The sequence below is a fragment of the Jaculus jaculus genome, chromosome 15 (assembly GCF_020740685.1).
Source record: "Jaculus jaculus isolate mJacJac1 chromosome 15, mJacJac1.mat.Y.cur, whole genome shotgun sequence".
Classification (NCBI taxonomy): domain Eukaryota; kingdom Metazoa; phylum Chordata; class Mammalia; order Rodentia; family Dipodidae; genus Jaculus; species Jaculus jaculus.
This window is the reverse complement of record NC_059116.1, coordinates 67,951,694-67,978,094: the sequence shown is the minus strand read 5'-3', so window position 1 is coordinate 67,978,094 and position 26,401 is coordinate 67,951,694. Positions and strand designations below refer to the sequence as shown.

Below are 26,401 nucleotides of genomic sequence, written 5' to 3'. Positions count from 1 at the left end.
TAACCGCTAAGCCATCTCTCCAGCTCTCTCTCTCTCTCTCTCTCTTTTTTTGCAATAAGTCTCTATATATTTATGTGTCTCAACTTTTTCCCTGAAAGATTCTTTCTCTGGATATGTTTTATTAGAACATGCTTTGATATTAGTCATACATGGATTGCTCCTCTCCCTTCACCCTCTTCTCCTCTTTCCTGTTGTGGAGACCAACCCAGGGCTTCAACCATGCTAGGCAAATGATTTACCACTGAGTTATATCCCTTTTTTGTATTTGGAGAAATTTTGTAAAGGTTTTATGTTTATTCTACCTTTTTGAAGTAGCTGAGTTTTTCATGACCAGCTATTTGCAAAGAGTTTGTATAAGGAGTGGACCTTTGGCATTTTCCAGGCTAGATGGACTTCTCCTTGGAGAAGCTCTTCTTCAAAAAATATTATTATTATGAACTTTACAGCATGAATAAATTGTATATTGGTCATATTTTCATTAGGTTATATTCTTTTTTTCTTTTTTCTTTTCAAGGTAGGGTCTCACTCTAGTCCAGGCTGACCTGGAATTCACTAGGTAGTTTCAGGTTGGCCTCGAACTCACAGTGCTTCTCCTATCTCCGCCTCCTGAGTGTTGGGATTAAAGACGTGCGCCACCACGCCCAATGTGCTCTGCTCTTATGTCCTCCCTCTGCCCCCCATTCCACGGAGGGGCCTCCTCAGTGGGGTTGTTAGTCATTGTGGGGTCATGAACATGCCAGTCAGTTTCTGTGGGATGAGGGGACAATGTCTCAGGATATCCCTCCACCCCGTGGCTCTTACAGTCTTTCCACCCTCTCTTTTGCAACGCTTCCTAAACTTTACACACCTAGGCTCTTAATGACCCTTGTTTGTGGCAGAAGATTCTTTTAGTCTTTACCTCTTCCAGTAGAGACTGGGAAAATGAGGATTTTCCATATTGCCTTACAGAGAGACTTCTTTGCAGAGGGGCAGTTTTTAGTCTCTTCATTTAAGGTGCCAACAATTTTGTAGCATTTCAGAGGTTAGGTCCCTCACCTCAGATTGCTGTCATAGCCCATTTAATACAGAAGATGACACAGAATTTTAAAGAATATTTTTATTTATTTATTTGAGAGATACAGAAATAGGCAGGCAGAGAGAAAGAGAGAGAGAATGGGCACACCAGGGCCTTCAGCCACTGCAAACAAACTCCAGATGTGTGCACCCCTTGTGCATCTACCTTACGTGGGTCCTGGGGAGTCGAACCTGGGTCCTTTGGCTTTGCAGGCAAGTGCCTTAGCCGCTAAGCCATCTCTCCAGCCCCAAACTGAATGTTTAATAAGAAAATGTTCTTCCCTCAAGTACTCCATGTTGAAATTTAAGTAACTTTTTCATGTATGGTATAGGTTACCTAAAATTTTTTGCTTTCAGTGCCAGGAACAGAGGGTTGGACTCATATACATTGGGGATTAAACGTGGGGTCTAACTTAGTAGATGAGCTCTTTATCACCTCAGCCCAATAAAATATTTTTTATATATTTTCTTTTTATTTACTTTTTATGAGACAGAGAGAGGGAGAGAGAGATATGCAGATAGAAAATGGGTATACCATGGCCTCTATCCACTGTAAACAAATTCCAGTCACATGTGCCACCATGTATATCTGGCTTACATGGGTTCTCTGGTAATCAAACCTGGGTCCTTAGACTTCCCAGGCAAGTGCCTTAAGTGCTAAGCCATTTCTCCATCCCCCAATAAAATATTTAATACATTTTAAAAAGAGTCCTGAAATTTTCAAAGGTAGAATAATGGTATTGTAGGTAAGATTTTCATCATATGAAAAATAAAAAACACTGAAAATTCATCCAGACTCTGGTGCATACACAAACTAGTGGCAGTCATGGAACTTGGGTCTAGTGTCTGGATTTCTAGTTCTTTCTATCGTACTAGTTTACTTTCCTGGCTTATCATTTAGGGTTTGGTAGCCTCTTTAGAAAAGTAATTTAGAAATTTTCAATTTTCAATTTTTTTTCCTAGTTAGGTCTCACTCTAACTCAGGCTGACCTGGAATTCATTGTGTAGCCTCAGGTTAGCCTCCAACTCAGGATAATTCTTCTACATCTGACTCCCAAGTGCTGTGATTAAAGGCATGTGCCACCACACCCAAACTTTTCAAATTTAATCTGTGCATTTACCTTAAATAGCACAAAATTTATTTCCCCCATACCATTTGCCCAGTACTGATCCTGTACCACATAATCATGGCCTTCTGTCCAGAAGAGCTAACAAGAAGTTTATGGACAGAACATGAGTAACCCTTTAATGATGGGTAACTAAAATGCCTTTTCATTGAGTGTGTTAACTAAACAAATTTAAGGACTTTGAGGAAATGCAATGACTTTGAGCCTGTGTTAGTCAGCTTCTCTGTTGCTATAACAAATACTTGAGGGGCTGAGAGTGCCGTTTAGTGAGAAGCCACGTGCTTCACACCTCAGTGCATCACACACACACACACACACACACACACACACACACACACACCTTCATAAAGCTAACCCCTAAACAGAAAACCACCCAATGACAACAAAAAAGAAAAGCAAACAACAAAAATACCCTAGAAAACAAAATTGTTAAGGCAAAAAGTTTATATTGGCTCATAGTTTTGGAATTTTTACATCATCACTCTAGTCCTGTGGCAAGGCACATATGTCAAAAGGCACTGTGGGGCTGGAGAGACGGCTTAGAGATTAAGGTGCTTGCCTGCAAAGCCAAAGGACCCACATAAGCCAGATGCACAAGCGAATGCTTGCATCTGGAGTTCATTTGCAGTGGCTGGAAGTCCTGGTGTGCTCATTTTCTCCCTCTCCCTCTCTCTCTGCCTATTTCTGTATCTCTCTTTCAAACAAACAAACAAACAAACAAACAAACAAACATTTTAAAAAAGTCTTGTGGTAGAACAAAAACATCCACTTGGGTTGGAGAGATGGCTTAGCGGTTAAGCGCTTGCCTGTGAAGCCTAAGGACCCCAGTTTGAGGCTCAATTCCCCAGGCCCCATGTAAGCCAGATGCACAAGGGGGTGCATGCATCTGGAGTTCGTTTGCAGTGGCTGAAGGCCCTGGTATGCCCATTTTCTCCCTCTCTCTCTGCCTCCTCCTCTCTCTGTCTGTTGCTCTCAAATAAATAAATAAAAATGAACAACAACAAAAAATAAACATCCACTTACCTGACACTTGGATAGTAAGGAAGAGACCTGTGTTCCATATTTCTCTTCAAGGCTCTCCCCACCCATGACCTAAAAATGTCCCAATTCCTAAAGGTTCCACCATCTCCCAGTAATGTCTTGCTAGGGGCCAACACATGGGCCTTTGGGGGATACTTAACCATTCAAACGATAGCAGAATCTAAGCCTTGGTAACCTGGAATGTCTGTCAGAGCTCTCTGGAGTGGAATTGTTGGGGAATAGGCAGCATTTGACTAACTGGCAATAGTTTATTGACAGCAGAATTCAGGATGGAATGGAGAAAATTTGCAGTCGTCACTTGTTCCTCCAGAGAAATGTGGCAAGCTGGAAAGGATGGCCAGTCATCTTGGAGAAGTGTTTAATATGCAACAACCCTCCAATAAATAGAACTGGGATACTTAGAGTTAAGGCTGGACTCTTCTTAGGGAACAGAGCTTATATTTATTTTATATGGAATCTGGTGAGGGTCAAGTGAAAAATAAACAAAACCTGAATCAGTCCGTCTTTGGCATTCTTCTGGGTGTGATTTAAAAGTGTGTGTTTTGTTCTCAGCCATCTTGTTCAGATGAGAATAGCTGGCTAATGCCGAATGGATGTCATTAAAAAGTTTGGAAAACAAAGCAAGTGAGCCAGTGTCAACTCCATTTCTCTGACCAAGCAAAACAGTTTTATGTTTATGGGTCACCGTGTGTAAATGACTGTGCATCATGCAAGGGAGAAGGACGAGTCATGCTACAGAGCCATGTGGAACTTCACCCATACCTTCCCTCCTCTCTGTGCTGTTCCTGTGAAATTGCCGCTTATTTAAAAAGAATATTTTGGGCTGGAGAGATGGCTTAGCGGTTAAGCGCTTGCCTGTGAAGCCTAAGGACCCCGGTTCGAGGCTTGGTTCCTCAGGTCCCACTTTAGTCAGATGCACAAGGGGGCGCACGCGTCTGGAGTTCGTTTGCAGAGGCTGGAAGCCCTGGCACGCCCATTCTCTCTCTCTCCCTCTACCTGTCTTTCTCTCTGTCTGTCGCTCTCAAATAAATAAATTAAAAAAAAAAGAATATTTTATTCATCTGCAAGGAGAGGGAGGGAGGGGGAGAGACAGAACGAGAATGAGAATACGGGTGTGCCAGGGCCTCCAGCTGCTGCAAAGGAACTCCAGATGTGTGTGCCACTTTCTGCATCTGGCTTCACATGAGTATTGGGGAATGGACTGTGCTGGGCTTAAAGGTGTGCCACCACACCCTTTGCTTCTTTTTTAGGAGAGGGAGAGGGACAGATGGAGGAGGAGGAGGAGAGAGAGACAGACAGAGAGAGAGGGAGAGAGAGAGAGAGATTGGGAGTGACAATTGGGATCTTAGCTAATTTCTAGTCTGTCACCCACCATTCACATGATATAACCTTTGACACAAATCAGACATTTGTGTAAAGCTCTTACTGAAGGCGATGCAAGGTCCTTTAGACATGTCCTTTCCAGAGAGATTCCTTAGTAGTTCTTGCTCTTCCTTTTGACACTGAGTTGTAGATATTGTCTCACAAGCAAGTGTAGTCATGCAGGCATAATGATATTCTGAGGTTGGTCTCAGAAGATTGTAATGGAGCTGAAAAATTCCCATCACCGAGTGACCTGTAGCTGTGGCCACATCATAGCGTGACCCAGTACTCATGCGTGGTAATGGTGTGAACAAAAATTAAAAGTACTGCATAGACCATTATGTACAGTAGATAATTCTTGACAACCAGCGACTGTTGTTGGTGTATATTTTATTATACTGATTTTTAAATCCTAGAATGTGCTCCTATACTTATAAAAAAGTTTACTTTAAGAAGGTCTGCTGCGTTGCGCCCGAAGCAGCCTCACATATCTTGTGCTTGCCGCTGCTCACGTCCCTTGATTGCATCATTTTTCTCATGCGCCTGATTTAATCTCATGTTTGGTTCCTGATGGCTCCCTCTGCAGCAGGCTATAATCTAAGGCTGTGTATGATGATCACACAGTCACTTTACTACGCATTTCTCAGCTGTCCCGCTCCACTCCCAAAGCAAGGGAAGGCTCTCTTCTCAGCTTGGAGGGCCTTAGGTGAACAGTCTTGGAAGGATCGAAAACAGCACTCAGGTCCAGCAGTGGGGAGCTTGTCTTACTTCCTTGGGCTGGGGGGTGTGTGTCACCAAAGGGACTTGAAAGCAGAGCATCAAGCCACGCACAACCAGGCAGATGGTACTGGATGAAGACTTCTGTTTTGAAAGCAGATTCTCCTCCTCCCCCGCCCTTACAGTGAAATTGGAACAGTCCTGGGAAAATGGGACAGGTGTCCCCAATCAAGGGACAGTGCTGTTTACCTAGCTTAGGAGCCTTAAGGGGAGTGGAAGTCTTCATGGAAAGAAAAGTAGAATTTTCAAATCAAGAGACAGTCATGGGCTGGAGAGATGGTTTAGCGGTTAAGGCGCTTGCCTGTGAAGCCTAAGGACCCAGGTTTGATTCTCCAGGTCCCACGTAAGCCAGATGCACAAAATAGCGCATGCTTCTGGAGTTTGTTTGCAGTGGCTAGAGGCCCTGGTGCGCCCATTCTCTCCCTGTCTCAAATAATAAAAATCATAAAAGATGTTTACAAGAGGTAGTCTGTGCCAGTCCATGGGACCACGAGACTAACATCAAGGACCTGGCTGGCACTTGGGCTGCCCTGGGACAGGTGGACACCGGGTGCTGGTGGGCAGGTCAAAGTTCACTACAGACACCGAGGGAGTTCTTTCAGTTTCTCCAGTCGGTGGGAGAGGTGGTTTCAAGGCACAGACCTACCAGCTGGGCACCTTCACTGAGCCAGCTATGGGAGTGACGGTGGGTGGGTAAGAAAAGGCAGTTTCCACCAATTCCCTGGGTTTCGGTGGAGGCCACCCAGCGTCAAAGACAAGAGAAGCCAGAAGCGAGCGCGGTCAAGCACGAGGCAGTGGACCGGCCACCGTGCGCGGTCCGGCCTCCACGGGCCGCTCAATAATCCCCGGAAGGCGGCGGTGGCCGGCCGGCGCTGCGCGTGCCCGTGCCGGAGGCTCCCGGGGCTCGGTCGGCGGGTCCAGAAACTGCCATGAGGCCGATTTTGGTGCAATGCGATTTAGCTCCAACCGCGCAGTCGGGAGGAGACTGACGCGCACCGGGAGCGCCGCTCGGGCCAGGCGGGCGGCTCCAGTCCACGCCCACGGCCGCCTCCGCGCCGGTCCCCCACCCGCGGGCGGGCTCCAGCCCCTGCGCCCCTCCCCCGCCGCGCACCCCCCCACCTGGCCCCGAGCTTCGGAGCGCCACGCACAGGCGCCCCCTCCCGCCCGAGGAGGGAAAGCCCGGGCGTCCCCGGCCTCGACTTCATCACCCAGCTTCCCCCCGCCTCCCCAAAGGCTAGGGCTCCCCCGCGCGCTCCGTCAACCCGCACCTGCCGGGTCGCCGCACCTGCCCGCGCCGGAGCTCCAGGGCGCGCGCGGCGGCCCAGTGCGGAGCGTGTCCCCGCGCCCAGGGCACGGGGCTCCCGGGGAGGAAGGCAGGACATCCCCGAAGGCGGCGGCGGCGGCGCGGGAGGCGGGGAGCGAGGGCGGGGAGCCCGCGGAGGAGGAGGCGGGGTGGGTGGCGGCGTGGGGCGGGCGGCGGGAGGGACAGGCAAGAAAGTAGCAGAAAGTGAGGCTGGCAGGCGGCGGCACCGGAGCCGGCGAGCGGCCCCGGCAGTTGGCAGGAAGTGTCTACCCCGAGCCCGACCGAAAGAAGAGCCAGAGAGCGGCGGTGGCGGCGAGAACGAAAGAGGAAACTGCAGGAGAGGAAGCTCTGCGACAGCCCTGCAGCCTCGGGGCCCCGCGCCCCCCGCATCCCCGCGCACCCCGCGCCGGCGCCGGCGCCCGCGCCCCGCCGCCCCCCCCCCAGCGCGCCCCCGGCCGCCCCGCCGCGCAGCACAGCGCCGCGCCGCGCTCGTCTGCCATGGCCCGGGAGAACGGAGAGAGCAGCTCCTCCTGGAAGAAGCAAGCCGAGGACATCAAGAAGATCTTCGAGTTCAAGGAGACCCTCGGAACGTAAGTGGGCGCCGGGGAGCCGCGGGTGGAAGTGGCCGCGGCGGCGCCTCCGGCACAGGCCAGGTGGCTCCTGCTGCCTCCGCCGCCGCGGGGCACCGACCGACCCGTCGCCCGCGTCCTCATTGCCCCGGGGTTCGGCTCCGCGGGGACCCCTGCCCGCCCACCGCGTGGATCTGGCGCCCGCGGGTGGCACCGTTCCTGGGCGGGGGAGGGGAGCGCTGGGCGCGCAGGGAGCAGCCCACGCGCGCGGGCGACTTTCCACTTCCCCTGCCTCCGCCGCCTCCCCACCTCCTTCTCCCCACGCGTGACTGTGGGCTGAGCATGGTGGATCTAGTTTGCGGGCTGTGTGCGTTTACTCACCGTGTGTGAGGGTGCACTGGGTCGAGGGAAGACGTAGTTACGAGGACATCCATCCTCTCTGGTCTTTGCATCATGTATTCCTAATGGAACCGACCTGTGCACGTACTTGGTGTAGGCAAGACTTTGGATGGCCGCACGATCTGGGGAGGGAAGAATTTCGCAGTCTTCAGGGTCACACGTGGGCAGGACCTCACCTGAGTGTCCATTGCACTTAAGGTCGGCCACGCGCGTGTCGCTGCCTCAGGATGGCCATTCTTTCCGATGGCTGCATCTCCAGAAAGCAGAAATAATCCGAAGCCTGTGTCATCGGTGCCCTAAACATGTGCGGTTCCCTTTCTGCCCAGGAGTTGGTTTTTGTTTTGTTTTGGAGCGCTTCAGATAGGTTAGAGGGGCAGGCTGATAGTGAAAGAACATTCAGGCACTGCTAAATGAGCTTGGAGTTCAAGTCTCCCCCCCGCCCCCCGTCATGATCGTTTCTGTGGTTGATCGGTATCTGTCAAGAGTAGGCACAGTCACACACGTGCAGCGTGAACCGCACGTTTTGCAGGGATCTGGGAGGTGCCCCTAGCACGGAGGAAGAGAGGGAGTGTTTTGTGGACGTCAGTGTGTTGCTGGCTCCCTTCCTTTCTTTCCCTCCCTCCTTTTCACCTCCCTGTTTCAGTGGTTGGCTTGCTTTTCCAGAACCCCCTGTCCAAACCCAGATCGTCTGCCAGGCGCAGGGTCCACTACGCTTGTGAATGATTTCTCTTCCTTCTTTCTCCTCATCCGCAGTGGGTCCCCCCCCCCCCCCAGTAAGAAGTTGTGAAGGTGGCATTCCCGGCCACACTGCTGCTGATTCCCGGGACAGCTGGTGTGCTGGGTCTAGAATAGTGTCGCCCTGTGGTGACCGCTGTGTTTCCGTCCTGCATCTGTGCATTCTGACTTGGTATGTCGGTCAATGTGAAATGACTTAGCTTTTTAATAGAGAAGGAGAGTTCCGTTGTGGAAGAGGGGGTAAGGAACGATTGTAAGATCCACAGGGGGAAGGAGTATCCTGAAGCATTGTCCCCCTCTCTCGCTGAGACCGACTGATGCATTCAAGACCCCGTGGTGAATACCAGTGACCCCACTGAGGAGGGTCCTCAGTGCAGGAGGGGTGGGGGAGGGGATATAAGAGTATAACTCCCTGGGAATATGACCAACACACAATTTGTTCATACAGTAAAGTTCATAATGAATAGAATTTTTTTTTAAAAAGGCAGTTCCCAGTAAATGGGTTGCTTTTGGTCAAAACTTTTCAAAATTGTCATTTAGGTTTATTCAGGTTTGAGGTTGTGACTCAGAGATCTCGTTGGGAGACTAGAAATGTGCCTTCTGCTTGTGGCTCAGGGACGAGCCATGCTGCTACAGAGGAGGCTGGAGAGACTGGAATCCCAACCTGTGTGAATCTGCCCCTTTTACGGGACTTACCTGGGCCCTTTTGTTCACAGCCTGGTGGCAGTCAGACGTGGTCTCCCCTCGCTGACTCCTGCTTCTGGGCAGAGCCCCTGCACTGCTCCTCTGCAGTGGCCAGGATGCTGAGCCAAGGGAGCTGTGCCTCGGCCCAGTGGCTCTTGATGTTGTAGCATGCGGGCTGGGGATGGCCAGGGTGGCCTCCACCTCTGGGAAAGATGGGGCTTTCCCCTCTGGTGCTGGATTGCTTTCTGGAAGTCTAGCTTTTTTGGACTCTGCTCATATTCCAGTGAGCTCTGGGTCTCTCCCAGGGTCCCAAAGTGTTGCTTTCTGCCTGGAAGTAATTCTTTGCAAAGAAACTCCTCTCTGTAGTTGCTGGCAGGGTTTCTGGAAGAATGAAGTACAAAGAACAAGGTTTAAAAAAAAAATTAATGACATAATAGTAACCACAATCACAATGTCATTCTTAAGAATAAATTAAGTGCTAGGAATTTATTTTAAGTGCCTGGCATGTAGTTCACTTAACTCACAAAGTTAATTTGTGGTGCAGGTGATAAGTACTGTCTCCAGTTTACAGATGAGAAAACTGAGGCAATAGGGAGATTAAGTGACCTACTCAACACGAACTAGTATTAAGTGATGGGAGGTGGCACTGAGAGCGAGGTAGAGGAGGAGCTCTTGATCTGTATGGTTTTCAGCTACTTTGTAGTTTAATAATGATGATTTTAACTTGGGTAATTCAGTGGCCGAGTGCCTCTGTAGCATGTGAAAGGCCCAGGGTTGTATCCCAGGACCACAAACTCAAAAACAAAACAAAACGAACAAAAAGACATCAGGATTAGGAAAGCTAATTTTAGTGTGAATGTAAGTACAACACAATTATAGGATAACCTGCTATTCCCATGCAATGATATTTCAAATCTTTAAAATGATCAGCATCATTTTTTTTCCTCCTTGGACTTGCTAGAAGTGATCCTAAGTTGAGGATGTCTGTTTCACCTTGGTCTAAGTCTAGCAGTGACTTTGTCCTGGGATTTACTGTGCAAACTACGGCCTAGCCCTTCCGTGTGTTCCGTTCAGCCCTTGTGTGTAAGGAGGACCCGGCGGGAGTCAGAGGCACCAGCGGTGATTGGAATCCATGCGCTGAGAACTCTGTAGCTGGAGTCATGGTGTTGGCCACACCTTCGCCATATGCCTTTAAGATCCCGAGGCAGGAAAGCCCTGCCAGAAACCAGGCTGCCAGCTCACAGTGTTAAAAATGCTTCTGAATTAAAGCATTGTAAAACCAACCAGGGCTCAGTCGCCAGACTTTGTCATCTCATGCTTGGCAGCCTTATCTGGGTATCTATTTTATAATCATTTTTATTGGGAATTTTTAATATGTGAACATATTGCAAATTGGTTGTCTCCCCATCACATTATCTTCTCAGGTTTCCTCTCCCTTGCCCCCATTCCATGGAGGGCCCTTTCTCGGTGGGGCTATCTGGAACCAGTGTGGGCATCTTCTCTCATAGAGCAAAACATTTACTGTGTGAAGCTGAGGGTCAGAACTGCATTTAGTTGGTGTGGTGCTGGAGAAGTGGGTCCGTGGAGTTGGAAGAGGAGATTGAAGCAATCCAGGGCCGCACAGGAGAGAGGAGCACGTTCGTGGGGTGCATCTGAGAGTCAGGCCTCAGGAAGTAGCCTTTCAACCCATGTGCTTCACTTTAGCCTCCTTCAAAAGGGAATCCCAGAACCTAGCCTCATCAATGAGTTAGGTGGTGAGACTTAATTACTGTTTATTAATCAACAACATGTTTTCGGATTCTTGGCACCCAGTGAGAGCGAATAAATGTTGTGTAACAGCAAATTAGGAATGGTAAACATTTCCGTTGGCGCATTTGCTAGGTAGTTTGAGCCATCTCTGCTGGAGATAACTTCCAGTGCCTTCTGAAGCAGGAGAAACGTCACCCACACCATTTGGAGGGGGTATGGACTGGAAAGAAAGGTCATTATGGTGTCTCGGATGTGCCTTAGACTCGTGGATGTTACTTTTGCAATGTCTGTGGTAGAGCCGGAATGATTTCCTGAACACACCTTATTTCCCCTGGAGTATGGACAGTAGCGAGGCTTCGCCAGTATATTTTCATTGCTGAGGCTATGCCCCTGCATCGGGAGGGTCTGGGCTGGGGTCTGAGGGGTGTGGCCTGTGGACTGATGGCCCATTTCCTCTGTTACCTTAGCCCTGTTCCCTCTTCTCGGTCTCTACAAATCAAAGGGCAGGGCGGGGAAGACAGACAGGTGATTTTCCTGCGTGCTCACAAGGCTGAGACGGAGCAGCTCGCCTGTAGCAGGGAGGCATTTCTAGCTGTAATTCCTTCGGATTTTCCTGGTGTGACGAGGGGTAGCTCCTTTCTATTTGGAGGAGTGTTTGTAGAGCCATCCAAGAGGTAGGTGAAAGTGCTCAACTAACTGCCGTATTCTGCCTAGTGGCGGTGCCAATGGGTCCTTCATTATCTAAGTGCCTGCTGGGTCTTCTCTAGGAGGAGAAGAAATGAGTATTTTTGTGTGGAAAACACTGTCTTTCCTACCTGCCTCACCCTGATACTACTACTGCAATTGTGCAGTAACTACACTTGTTGAGGAAACAAATGATTAATTTGTCTGAAACCCTAGGTAGGAAATAGTTCTACCTTTTCTTTTTGGGGGGGAGGGGTCTTTGCAAAGCTATGTGGAGGGGGGAGGTTGCATGTTTGATCTGTTGACTAACACTAGTTACTCTGAGATTATCCAGAATGTTCATGTCTATGAAAAGCATTTGAAAGATGCCTGAGAGAAACATGGCGATGGAAAACCTTAGGCTTCTGTGTGAGGGTATCCGTGGTGGTTTGATTCAGGTGCTCCCTTCCCCCCATCAACTCATGTATTCTGAATGCTTGATCTCCAGCTAATGGCAATTTGGGAATTGGAACCTTGTTGGAGGTGTGTTGTTGGGGGAGGGCTTCAGGGCTTCCCCTTGCCAGTATTTGGCACACTCTCCTGCTGCTGTTGTCTACCTCATGTTGGCCAGGAAGTGATGCCCAGCCTCTGCCCATGCCATGTTTTCCCCAGCCACCATGGAACATCTCCAGTCTTTCCTCCCATAAGCTGCTTTTGGTTAGGTACTTTCTGCCAGCAACAGCAAATTGGTGCTGAGAAGTGGGTCATTATTGCTAGCGACCTGACTGTGTAGCTTTTGGCCTTTTGGAACTGACTGGTGGGAGCAATGGGGAAAGATTTGAAACCTTGGCCCAAGAGACACCTTGCAGTGCTGTAAATACAGTTTGATGGGCCATTCTGGTCAGAGTTGAAAGACCTGAATGCGGTAAAAACGATGGACTGTGAGATTTTGCTTCTGAGGGGAAGAAAGAACTTTGTAGGGACTGGCACTGTGCAGTGGAGACCCAGTGGAGATGGTGAAAGGACTGTGTGCTGGCTGCTGAGGAGCAGGCTCCGGATGAAGTTTTCCAGGACTGTGAGTAGCCGAGCTAGAGGAGCAGGATTGGAACTCCAGAGACTTGTCACTGGTTGCAATTATTGGGCTTGAAGACTTGTCACTGGTTAGAGTGTGGGACTTGGAGTTAGAGTTTGATGTTTGCCCTGTTTGTTTTAAATCTTGATGTTGGTTCAATCTTCCTTTGCTATGCCCAGTGCCATCTTTTGCAGTGTGAATGCTTATTCTGTACCATAATTATTATTATTATTTTGGTATTTTGGCTTAGTTAGGAGACCTTAGACGATGGTATGCTTGAACAGTGTTGGGACTGAAAAAACTATGAAAGCTTGTAAGATGCAATGCATTCAGTCCAACTTTAAGTCATGTATCAGTTTAAGGGGGTCAGGGTTGGAATGTGGTAGTTTGGATTCAGGTGTCCCCCATAAACTGTCTCAAATGCTTGACTTCTGGCTGATGGCAATTTGGGAAATGGAACCTTGTTGGAGGTGTGTGGTTGGGGGCGGGCTTATGGGGGTATAGCCAGCTTCCCCTTGCCAGTGTTGGGCACTCGCCTGCTTCTGTTGTCAAGGAGGTGTTGGCTAGGAGGTGATGTCCAGCCTCTGCCCATGCCACGTTTTCCTCTTCCATCATGAGCTTCCCCTTGAGTCTGTAAGCCAAAATAAACCGTTCCCTCCCATAAACTGTTTTTGGTTGGGTGCTTCCTGCCAGCCATGAGAAGCTGACTGCAACACTATCCCAGCTGCACTTTTTCCTATTAGTTTGGATTTCTCCATCCTCTTGCTCAGAGGCCTGTATGCACTGGAGTGTGAAGCTATGGTGGTGCATGCCTGTAGTCCCAGCACTGAGGAGGAAGATGCAGGAAGATCATGATTGTGAGGCCTGCCTGGACTACGTAGCAAGACTGTCTCGAGAAACAGTGGAAAAATACAGCAGGGAAAATGTATTTGTTGCGGGTGAGGGTGCTGGAAGCTTAAGGCGGGGTATTCCAGAAAGGTTTTATGTGGACACTAATCACTTAAGATCTGAAGGACCTGGGGGAGGAAAGGTTCTTAAAAATAGAATTTTCCACTCATAGGAAACAAGAGGGACAAGACCTGAGGCAGGAGCATGCCTGATACTGTTGAGACCCAGAGACTTCAAGGCCAGCGTGGCTGGAACTCAGTCAAGGTGGGAGGCGGTGGCGGTTGAAGTTGGAGGGGAGGCAGGAAAGGAGGTAGAAGGACCAAGCAGAGAAGGGGCTTTAGGACCGAGTACAGATTTGGGCTTTTGGGGGCTTGGGAGACGGCTTCATTGAGGGAAGTTCTTGCTATGCAAGCCTAAAGACCAGAGTTTAAATCCTCGGCACACAGTGAAAACGCTGGGAGTAGTGATGTGCGTCTGTGGTCTCAGCACTGGGGACGTGGACACAGGGAAATCTCCCTGGCTTGCTGGCTAGCTTGTCTAAGGACCTGAGTTCGATTCTTCACATAAATCCAGATGCACAAAGTGGCACGTATGTCTGAAGTTCTTTTGCAGTGGCTAGGGGCCCTGGCCTACCCATTCTGTCCTCTCTCTCTCTCTCCCTGTCTAGCTCTCTCTTTCTCTGCCCATCTCTCTTCTTTCTGCTTGCAAATAACATAAAATATAATAAAAAAATTTTTAAAGGTGAAAAGCAATTGAAGAAGACACCTGGCATTGACCTCTGGTCTCCACACGCACAAGAACACACACATGTATTCACACATGCCTACACACACACAGTGAACATAACATGTATTCACATATCATGTACATATGCACACAAGTAATAAGAACAATAATGATAAAGAATTTGGCTCTTGCTCCAGGGTAATAGGGAGTCAGTTGGTCCGACGTAGGTTTTTCATGATCCCTGGGCATTGCTGTGTTGACAGAAGACTGTTGGGCATCATGGTCCAAGGTAGGAGACAATTTAAGGACGCTGCTGCCATGACCCAGGCGAGGGATGTGTTGCGGTGGAAGTGGGTAGTGGCGTGGAGGAGCTGAGAAGGGCTTGAATTTGGCATGTATTTTGAAGGTAGAACCAGCAGGAGTTGCTGGTGGATTGAATGTGTGAGAATAGTTCTCTAAGATTTGGGTGAATGGTGGCTGCTTTAGTGGTTTTGTTCAGAATGTCCCGGGATTTTTCTGAGCCTCTGCTCTTCCTGCATGGCGGAGTGGCCTGTGCTCCGGGATCCTCTGAAATCACTGTATAGGGTTAGCTCATTCTCTGTGGGTCTCTGGGCTCAAAGGTGAGAGACCCCTGCTTGTAAGACGACGTTCTAGAAAGGACTTACAAGCGACTTTTTTCTTCTGTCACAGTAGGAGAGTCTGTGACAGACTGGGAATTTTAGCAGCAGGAAAAGCTGTAACAGTGTGAAAATGCTATTTTGTGCTTTTAGAGTGAATCAATAGAAAGATCTAGATCATTTTGACAGGTGGGTCTATAGTCCTGTAAGTCTCCCACTTGACTGGGAATGTGAAATGCAAACATTGAGTGGAAAATAATAAACTTCTAGCCCTCTTCTTTGGTCTGCATTTTATATTTGGAGAGAAAAAGCCAAACGTGTCCTTGATTACTATGTTTTAGATGTAAAGTGCCCCTCACAGGCCATGTGCTTGAATGCGCAGTCCTCTGCTGGTGATGCTGTTTAGGGAGGTTGTGGAATTTTCAGGAAGTGGGGTCTAGCTGGAAGAATTGGGGTGCTGGAGCGTATTCTAGCATGGCCATGCTTGTGACCTAAGCTCTCTATTTCCTGATCCCCTGAGACGTGAGGAACCCCAGGAACACACCCCAGTGCCGGGCACTCCCCTTATCTTCCCCACCACGGCAGACTGCACCCCGCAGCCCGCAAGCCAAAATAAATCTTTCTTCCATTAAGTTGCTTCTGACGGGTCACAAGACAAGGAAAGTTCCCAGTGCGCTGACTGACTGAAGATAACTGACTCTAGTGGCCCTAAGGGTGAGTTCAGTGGGATCTGGGAAGTACTCTGAGGAGGGCTGAGTCCCAGAGGGGCTGATGGGGCCTGGCTCTCAAGCCTGCTTGCTGGATCAAGTCTGTCTGCTTAGAGAACAATAATTATGTTTGGCTAGCTTCAGGTGAACATTTGTGCACTCTTAGGGGTTAACATGTTGAGTTTGTCTTTGGCTGGGTCTCCATAAATCCCTCTAATCTTTCCTTTCCCCAAATAAATCTTCTCAAATCCCCTTCAATCTCTCTCCTCCCTCTCCTCCTCTTCTCTCCTCTGGCGGGCTTAAGCTTTACATCTGTGGGGAATTGTCACATTGTTGGTCAACTTGCTTGAGGGCATTAGATCCAGGACCTCAAGCCTCCAGCTCCCACAGCTCAGATTTCACAGGGATCAGCAGGGAGCCCAAGGCCCATTCTGTTCATATTCCTTAATTAATGAAAAAGAGCAGCCATTAGGTGGCTAACATAAGCCTGGTGTCCTGGACAGCTGACTGGATTTCTTCTGTGACTCGGTGTGGCTGATACAGTGCATATGTAGTTAACCTAGGAGCACATGTGGACTCCGGGAGAGATGCCAACATCAGTTTTTCCTTCTCAGTCCATGTTGGTTATGCCCTTTTGACTTCTGTGGTGCAGGAAAACACTTTTCCTTTGGGCTGGCTTTTGATTAAATTTGACTTTTTACAAAAGGTTTAATATACAATATATGGATTATTCAGACTCTAACCAGACCAAAGATAACGTTCATAAATCCATACCACAGGTGCAGCTCATTCTTCAGCAGACCACGTTCATCCCATGATTTTAGCTATCAGCTGGTTTCCTGCTTGTTTACAGGACCTAAAAAAAAAAAAAAAATGCAGGGATTTTGCTCTTGGTTAATACCAAAGCTTGAAGATAAGCATTCAAGATGGTGTATTTGCTGATATTGGCTAGGGAAGGCAGTGGAATAGAACATTCTGGCAAGCACAGCTGTTGGTAGCTATGTGACTCTTGATAGGTTCTATAATCTTTCTGTGTCGGGATGGAGATGGTTGCCACCTCATGGGATTGCTGTAAGGATTCAGTGTTGTCTAGGAGGAACCTGGAGCAAAGCTGGGATTGAATGAACAGTAATCACCTACCTCCAAGCTGTAGCTGCCTTCAGGGTTGGGACCAGTGCGGAAGAACATGCTGGTGTCTGTAAGGAACTGATTTTGGGAAGCCCTTATTGGCAACGTGCAGGATGCCGTTGTCCCTCGGGGCACAGTGAGCAGCTATGAACCTAGGCTCCGAGGCTACTGGGGAGCGAGTGCACGTCTTACTGGGTTTTGTTGCTTCCTGCCTATAGTAGCCTCATTTTGAGCCCCATCTGTGAACCAAGATCACCGGAAGACCTAATGTAAGAATTCTGATGAAGGTGCAAAGTGGGCTCATGGAAGCCGCGTGGAGCGTGAGTCTGGGATTGGCATGTGCTGCTCTCTCGCCTCAGTCCTTCCTCCTCAGAGGCCCTTTGAATGGATATGGAGACCCCACGGGGCCCTCGGACATTTGCTGCCTGCGGGAGGTGGCCAGTCCGTATAGCGCAAGCGTTAACCAAAGTGACTTGGCCTGACAGCATCTTCAGGCCAGCTGGTAAGCTGGAGTGACATCCCTTCCCCTGGTCAGCTCAGCACCACCTTTGCTTCTTTCCCTCTTCCTCGTCCCCGAGCTGGGTTTGAAAACTCAGTCCCTGTCTTCATCAGGCGGTGCAAGAGTCATCTTGCCACACACGGCTCTCTGTGGAGCCTTGGTCTTTCTTCAGCTTCAGAATGCCTTTCCTTGATTCCTGGAGAATTGCTTGTTTGTGCTGAGTTTCATATTGTAAATAACACACACACACTTTTTCTTTTTTTGTGTATGTGTGGGGTGTGGTGTATATATGTGTGTGTGGCCTTGCAGAGTCTCTTATTGGTCCTGGAGCTACACACACACAAACACACACACACACACACACACACACGCACGCACGCACGCACACACACATTTCCATGAGCTCTTATGAGTCTTGCGTCTGTACTCCACTAAGGGCCCGAGGTTACAGGCGCAAGTGGCCATGTCTGGCTGTTTATGTGGGTCCTGGTGATTCAAACACAGGCTGTCTCAAGCCCTCCTGCTTTGCACACCTAACCGCCCAGGCACCTCTCCAGGCCAGCACGCTTTTTCTTTGTCACCGCTGGGGACCTTGTGCTTGCTCAGGTAAGTGTTTTGTGCTGGACGATACCCTCACCCTGAAGAATAGTATCTTTATGTGATGATTTAGTCACTTACTTCCATCCGCCTGAGCTGTGTAGTAAAATCCACGACGGTGCTGTGGGGACGGGCCCGGGCCTTGCCCATGTCCTACCACTGAGCCACATCCTGAGCTAGCTGTATACTTTCAACTCTCTATGGGCTGCATTTATTTCGATGCTTTTTGGAATGGCGTCATGCACATGCCTATGCCATAAAACTTGTAGAATTTGTTTAAAAATCTCCCTGTGGGGCTTTGGGAGATGATTTTAAAAGCTCTTGGACTAGACATGGCCCAGAGGGTAAAAGCACATGATGTACAAGTGTGACAACCTAAGGGCCTCAGAACCATTTACAGCCAAGTACAGTATATCAAGCTTCTGCAGTCCCAGCCTTCTTTGTGTGAGATAGAGGCGGAGGCTGGAGGACACCCCGAGCTCAGCAGCCTGGCTTACGCAGCAGTGCGCAACAAGAGACCCTGCCTGCCTCAACCAAGGAGGAGAATGAGGGCCGACGCTGTCATTATCTTCTGACTGCCGCGCATGCGCCACAGCACATCTGCATCTGCACACACACGCACACACACCGTCTCTCTTTCGCACCCACCCCCCATACTCATACTGGGAAAAAAAAAAGCTCTGACTTTCTCAGGTCACAGGCTGTAAGTGTAACACTTTGGCACTGATTTCCAAATTGGGTATTTCCCTCTTGGCATCTATTTTAGCTCTTTGGTGACAATGTCTGGGGTCACGATTGGTTGGAAGCTGTACCAGGGCAGGCAAGGGGAGGACAGTTCATACTCTACTGATTGAGAAGATGAGCCCCTGCCTTTCGTGAATGCAACACCGTTCACCAAAACTGGTTTTGCAATAAATTGGATTTGGTGCTTATAAATGGAATCCTGAAGGCATGCTATTGAATAAATCCTCGGTAGATTTTCAAGCGTCACTCCGCCTGCATGCCCACGTAATGCTGTTCTTCTCCACCGAGGCCCGCGGTGTTGTGCCAAACTCCAAAGCTTTGAAGATTTGGAAGACCTGGGATAGCAGAACCGCTGTTCAAAGACAAGAGGGATCTAGTGCAGTGACCGGCAGGCCAGTGTCCTCTGTCTCCTCATACCTGCCCAAGTATGAGCTAATATAGTTCCTTAACCTTGGAAATAAAGTGGCTGCTGAAATTGGCCTTAAAACCTCATACAAGCACCTTAACATAGGTTGAGAAACTGCCAGTTGTTTACTGTTTATTTTTGTGGCACTCAAAACTAGACACATGCTAGGTAAGTACTCTACCACTAATCTATATCTGCAGACCCTTTAGAACTTTTCATTTAATTTCTTTTGCACGTGTGTGCTTGCGTATAGAGTATGTTTGGTATGGTGTGTAGTGTGTAGTATGCTACGCGTGGCATATGCATGTTTATGTGCAGATACACGTGTGTAGTGCATGTGGGGTGGAAAGGAAGACCTCCGGTGTCCTTCTCTATGACTGCTCTGTCTACTTTCTTGAGATGGAATCTCTCCTCCAACCCGGAGTTGAGGCCTAACTTTTCATTTTGAGGTGTGGATTGATAATTTACCTTGACTTGCCTTGAACTTGTAATTCACCTGCCTCAGCCTCTTGAGTAGCTGGGATTGCAGCCCTGAGTCACCATGTCTGGCAGTGTTTTTTTTTAAATTTATTAATTTTTTTTTATTTTGAGAGAGAGAGAGAGAGAGATTGAAAATGAGAATTAGTATGCCAAGGCCTCAGCCACTGCCCTTGAACTCCAGATGCTTGTGCCACCTAGTGGGCATGTGTGAGCTTGCACTTGCCTCACCTTTGTGCATCTAGCTTATGTGGGATCTGGAGAGTCAAACATGGGTCTTTAGGCTTCACAGGCAAGTGCCTTAACTGCTAAGTCATCTCTCCAGGCCTTAAATGTTTGTTAAAAAAATATATTTATTTATTTGAGAGAGAAAGAGGAATGAGAGAGAATGGGTGCACCAGGGTCTCTAGCAACTATAAACGAACTCCAGATGCATGTGCCTCCTTGTGCATCTGGCTTATGTGGGACCTGGAGAATTGAACCAGGATCCTTTGGCTTTGCAGGCAAGTGCCTTAACCACTACACCATCTCTCCAGGCCTTAAGTGGTTTTAAAAGAAGCACTTTTCCTACAGCACTTACAAGTGGTAGCATTTGAACAGGAAATGGGAGGGAGAAGAGACCGTAACTCAGGTCTTCTGACTTTGGGGGATGGCATACAGACTGGGTTGTTGAGGTCCCAGAGGACCCTGCATAGGGCATTTTCCTGGTGAGAAGCATCTTGGGCCAGCTGCCCTCAACCACAAGGGTGGGGTGTTTCTGCTTCTGTGATCGCTTCTCTCCCTGCTGGGCTGTTCCAGGGTCAGGCCACAGTGGTTAATGCAATCCTTCAGCCATCTCACAGACTCTAGGGCTTCCTCTGCGCCTGAGGCAGGACCCCAGTTACCATGTAAAACTTCACTTCTATAAGAAAATAGGCCTCACATAGTAACCACAGTTGGAACACATTTTGTCTAAAGTTAGGGACAGCTTTACTTTAGCAATAATGTAAAAGAACCATTGTCCTTGGGTTCATTTTGTCTACATTAGTATTGTGTACAAATGGAGCCTGTGATTCTAGTAATAAAAAAATGTTTGCTTTCTATGGAACATTTGGTCCCATTCACAAATAGGAGTCTTCATATTATTTTTAACAATTGTGATTAAACATGTGGCTTTTTTTTTGCACGTGAGTATGGCATGCGTTTCTGTGTTTGTAAGGGTTTGGGTTCATGGATGTGTGTGTTCATGGGTACACATGCATGTGTGTGCATGTGGAGGCCAGACTTTGACATTGGGTGTCTTCCTCAGTTGCTCTCCACTTTCTTTGCTGAAAGGGTCTCTCACTGAAACCAGAGCTCACTGATTTGGTTACGCTAGTGGGATTCCAGCTGCGTTGCTACATCCGCCTAGCTGGGGTCTGTACTCAGGCTCTCACCCAGTGAGCCATTGTCCCAGCTCTCTTAGCCATTTTTTTAAATACATACTTCAGGTACTTTAAAGGACTTTCATACAGTTTGGCAGCCACCACTACCATCCCTCTACAGCATGTTTTCCTCTTCTCGAACTGTACCTCAATACTCATTAAACAGTAACTTCTTGGGTTGGAGAAATGGCTTAGTGGTTAAGCACTTGCCTGTGAAGCCTAAGGACCCCGGTTCGAGGCTCGATTCCCCAGTATCCTCGTAAGCCAGATGCACGAGGTGGCTCATGCATCTGGAGTTCGTTTGCAGTGGCTGAAGGCCCTGGTGCACACATTCTCTCTCTCTCTCTGACTATTTCTGTCTGCCTGTCTCTCTCAAATTAATAAAGAAAAATAAACAATAACAACAATAAAAAACAACCAGTAACTTCTCTTGCCTCACCAAGCCTTAGCAACCACTGCTTTCTGTCTCGAGGATGTTGACGTCTCACAATGCCTCCTGTGAGTGGAGTCATGCAGGATTTGTCCCCATGTGTCTCGCCTGTTCTCTTAGAATATCTTCAAAGTCCTCCACACCTTAGTAGGGATCAGAACTTTTAAAGTCTTATTATTCTATTGCATGAGTATGCCACACCTGCGTATTGTTCATCAGTGGACAGAGGTTTTTCCATCTCTTGGTTACTTGCAATGGTGCTGTTATGAACACGGTGTACAAATGTCTCTTCAAGACCCTGTTTCATTTTTCTTTCCCTCCCTCCTTACCTTCATCTCTTTCTTGAAGATGCAGAAGCAGATTGTGGTCACTTAGGCTTTTTTTTTTTTTTTTTTTTTTTTTTTTTTTTTTTGAGGCAGGGTCTCTAGCCCAGGCTGACCTGGAATTCCCTATGTAGTCTCAAGGTGGCCTCGAACTCACGGGTGATCCTCCTGCCTCTGCCTCCCGAGTGCTGGGATTAAAGGCATGCGCCACCACGCCTGGCTTCACTTAGTTTTTATTTAGAAGGCAGGGCAAGGGGGTTGGAGGCTGGAACGGTGGCTGGAGATGGCTTAGCAGTCACGGCACTTGCCTGCAAAGTCTAAGGACTCTCCAGATCCCAGTTCAGGCAGTTCTGGGGACTCTGAGCCTGGGGCCCTCACCGTGAGAGCCACCTCAGGAACACGACTGTGCTCAGCCCCCAGTGCAGCCCGGGCCTGGCCTCCCTGTCTGCAGTTGTCTTGAGCACATGACGGAAGTGCAGATGTCAGGGGCTACGGTAGTTCATGTGTCTTCTGAGACTGGGTCTCACATAGCCCAGGCTGCTTTGAGTTCTGTATGTAGTGGGGGATGACCTTGAACTCATGACCTTCCTACTTCTACCTCCCTAGTGTTGGGATTACGTGTGTATGCTTCTGTGCATTATTTGAATTTTGGTATTTGTTTTGCAGTGCCGAGGATCGAATCTTCGGGTTTCACACATGCCAGGCCAGCACTTGCTGAACTTGGTGAGAAACTGCCATTCTGCTTTCTACAACTGTGTGGTATTTTGCAGTGTGAAAAGTGTTTTTCATGTCCACAATCCCTTCTAATTCTCCAAACAGCTTCATAAATGAGCTGCAATTACTGCCGTCACTTTATAAGTAAGAAAACTGGAGGGTCAGAGAGGTTAAATGACTCATGTTCAAATGCTGCTAAGTGGCAGGTGAGAGGCAGTGGATGTCTGACCGGCCGCCTTGCCTCCCTCCTCTGGCCGGTAGAGTTGAGGGGACAGAACCTTCTGTGGCTGTGTCTCAGCAAGACAGTACAGTGTGTGCTCTGGCCAGTTTCGCGGGGACACAAGTTCCGATTTGCAGCCCTCGCTGATTCCCCTAGTGGAAATACTCCAGCTGGGCCCATTTCAGGCTCCCTGTGGCTTCATAACCTACTTGCAAAAGAGTAAGGCTCTCCTGGAGGGAAAGTAGGGGGCAGGCGATCCGAGCTTTCCTCCTGGCTCTGTCAGTCAGGACTCAGCATCCTGATCTTATCCCCTCCACCTCTTGATTACCTTGTTTGTCACACGGGGGTAATTACACCTGAATCCTACCTGCTCACTTTACAGCCTTTCTTTTTTTAAGCCCTCAATGAAGTAAGTCATGTTGTTTTCTGAGTACACAGTCAGGCCTAAGACACACAGAAGGCATTATTATCTTATGAAAATTATAGTTTTAAACAGAACCCTTTCTTACAAACATTAGCATCTTGCTCACTTTTTGAAATGTGGCTATCATCTTTGGACAGGTCTTTCTTAGAAGTTGGCATAATATTGTCCTTGACATTGCCATTATTGATACAACCCCCAAGGTGGGTTTTTTGTTTTTTTTTTTTTCAAGGCAGGGTCTTGCTGACCTGAAATTCACTATGTAGTCTCAGGCTGGCTTAGAATTCACAGTGATCCTCCTACTTCTGCCTCTCAAGTGCTGGGGTTAAAGGTGTGTGCCACCACATCTGGCCTTAAACTGTTTTTTTTTTTTTAAGATTTAAAAATTTTTAAAAAATTTTATTTTTATTTTTATTTATGACACAGAGAGAGAGAGAAAGAGAGAGAGAGAGAGAGAGAGAGAGAGAGAGAGAGAGAGAGAGAATATGAATGGACATGGCAGGGCCTCTAAGCCACTGCAAACAAACCCCAGAGGCATGCACCACTTGTGCATCTGGCATGTGTGGGGGTTTTGGGGAATCAAACCTGGGTCCTTTGACTTTGTAGGAAATTGCCTTACCTACGAAGCCATCCCTCCAGCCCCTGTTTTGTTTTTTAATTTATTTATTAGAGAGAGAGAGGCAGATGTAGATTGGGTGCATCGGGGTCTCTAGCCATTGCAAACGAAGTCCATATGCATGTACCACCTTGTGCATCTGGCTTTATGTGGGTCCTGGGGAATGGGTCCTGGGTCCTTTGGCTTTGCAGGCAAGTGCCTTAATCTCTAAGGCATCTCTCCAGCCCAACTCCAAGAGTTCCACACTAGATTTGCCTTGGCTTTATTGAAGCATTAATACATTGTTTTCAGTCTCAGGGTTTAAATGATTAGACCTTAGAAACTTTCAAAGGAAGTTACAAAAGCAACATGACATCCCAGTAAGGGGATTTTGAAAACGATGGGAGAATATTGTTTTGCTCCATGTTCTTTTGTTGTCACTGGATACCATACACTGTGTAATTTATAAGAAAAGAGGTTTCTTTAGCTCATAGTTTCAGAATCCAAAAGCATGGCTTCTGAGAACCTGGCATCTGGTGGGGTCTTCTTACAGGCCAGGGCCCCTCTGTAAATTCCCAAGGTGGCGTCAGGCATCACATGGCCAGACAGAAGTATCTTTAACCAATCATATAAGGACATTGCTGTAGCCATAAGGGTCCCACTTGATTTGATTTAGAATCACTTTGGAAAGAAATCTCTGGGCATAGCTTTAAAGAACTTTCTAGATTAGGTTGATTGAGGTAGGAAGACCCATCCTAACTGTGGGTGGTACTATTCCACAGGCTGGGGTTACGGACTGGATAAAAGGGAGGAAGATAGCTGATCACAAGCACTCACTGATCTCTTCTGTTTTATACTCCTGTCACCTTGCCTTCCCTATGATGCACTGTCCCCTTGAGTTAAAAACCAAAATAAGGGCTGGAGAGATGGCTTAGCGGTTAAGCGCTTGCCTGTGAAGCCTAAGGACCCCGGTTTGAGGCTCGATTCCCCAGGTCCCACGTTAGCCAGATGCACAAGGGGGCGCACGCGTCTGGAGTTCGTTTGCAGAGGCTGGAAGCCCTGGCGCGCCCATTCTCTCTCTCTCCCTATATCTTTCTTTCTCTCTGTGTCTGTTGCTCTCAAATAAAAAAATAAAAAAATAAAAAAAAAAACCAAAATAAATGCTTCCTCCCTTAAGTTGCTTTTCAGGTAATGTATCACAGCCACAAGAAAACTTTTAGCCAGGGATGGTGGCACGTGCCTTTAAACCAGCACTCGGGAGGTGGAGAAGAGAGGATCGCCGTGAGTTCAAGGCCACCCTGAGACTACATAGTGAATTCCAGGTCAGCCTGGGCTAGAGGGAGACCGTACCTCGAAAAACAAACAAAAAAAAAAAACAAAAATGAAAATACCCCAAACTTCTATATATGTATATACCCCTCTGACATTATTTAATGCTAATTATCTCCCAGAGGCCAAATACCATTAATGGATAACTGTATGGATTCAGTTCCCACACGTGAGTTTCTGGAATGACATAATCACTGTCCATATAAAGAAGGCAGTAAGAATGAGGTTGTCTGGCGGCTGGATCCTGGACAGTCAGTCCCTCCAGGGATGGATGCCCCAAAGATCAGTGATGGGCATGGAACCATGGGTTGTGGAGGGGCAGTGGGTATTTACTAATTGGTAACATTACTGGTATTTCAGCATTGTCCCACTGGATGTGGTTGGGAGTGTATACATAGCTCCATTGTTACCTCTGGATATAGAGAAGGCAGTCTTTATCAAACGCTGTGGGTGACTGTTAGGTCTGTCAGTGTTTTGTGTTAGCTTGGTAGTTGTGGTGATATCATTCCTTAGGTTAGTGTCATGGTCACCATTTCTGACCTCACCATCACCTCTGAACATGTGCCCAGAGTCAACAGTGTGTCATAAGGTGGTGTCAAGATGAGACCTTGCTCAACAGACTTCCAGAGAGCTAATAATACATGTGAGAAAAAGGAGATAAAATTCATATCTGAGTGTGGCTGACTGTCCTTGTTAGGATGAGACGCAGGGATGTGGCTTCTCAGTGTCTTCGTGACAAAAAATACTGTTCCAACATAGCCCTTTCTTCTGCTGACCTGAAGACACCCCAGACCTTAAAGCCAACTTCTCTGTTATCGCTTGAATCTAACTATCCACCTAAGGCCCGTGTGTTAAAGTGTGTTGCTGTTGGTGGGAGATGGCGGAACTTTTAGAAGTGAGAGGTTTTTGGGGTCACCAGGACCATGCCTCTGAAGGGGCTCTTGGGACCCCAGGCTCTTCCTTTCTTCCTCTTTTGCGTCTTAGCCATTAGGTGAGCATCCCCCCCCCCCCAGTGATGAGCTGATTCTCGGCAGGCCCAGAAGTGGGGCTCTGGCCCTGGACTTGAACCTCCACAACAGGAGCCCAATGCTTTTCTCTTGATGTTTGATTATCCTGGTAGTGATTACAGTGGTAGAAATCCGACTCACTCCTCTCAGAACATGGTTTGCGGGATTAACACGATCTCGGGATCAGAGGGCAGTGTCTTCTGTTTTGTATCTGCATGTTCATGTGTGTGGGTGTGCATGCACATATCTTTTGTGTGTGGAGGCCAGAGGACAACCTTGGCGGGTGTCCCTTGGGTGTCTGTCGGCCAGCTTTTTCTCTGAAACAGGGTCTCACTGGTTTGGTGCTTGCCACCTAGGCAAGGCTGGCTGGCCAGTGAGCCCCAGGGCGCCTCCTGTGTCCACTCCCCCGTGCCGGGATTGTACGCATGTGTCCCCAGGCTTGGTGCCATTTTCCACGTAGGTGTGGGGGATCAAACTCAAGTCCTTGGGTTGGAGAGATGGCTTAGTGGTTAAGCGCTTGCCTGTAAAGCCTGAGGACCCTGGTTCGAGGCTCGATTCCCCAGGACCCACGTTAGCCAGATGCACAAGGGGGCGCATGCATCTGGAGTTCATTTTTGCAGCGGCTGGAGGCCCTGG

General features: G+C 48.3%; 1 protein-coding gene across 3 annotated transcripts in view; it reads left to right on the top strand.

Annotated features, from left to right (window-relative positions):
* Positions 1–7,137: 7,137 nt before the first annotated feature.
* The window catches only part of Camk1d (calcium/calmodulin dependent protein kinase ID), a 490,150-nt gene continuing 470,886 nt past the window's right edge, over positions 7,138–26,401 (top strand). For all 3 annotated transcript variants that reach the window (XM_004662370.2, XM_045134686.1, XM_012949634.2), the window contains exon 1: positions 7,138–7,253. In XM_004662370.2, coding sequence (XP_004662427.1) covers positions 7,162–7,253 — 92 coding nt within the window. In that variant the 5' untranslated portion in view covers positions 7,138–7,161. The remainder of the gene's footprint in view (positions 7,254–26,401) is intronic.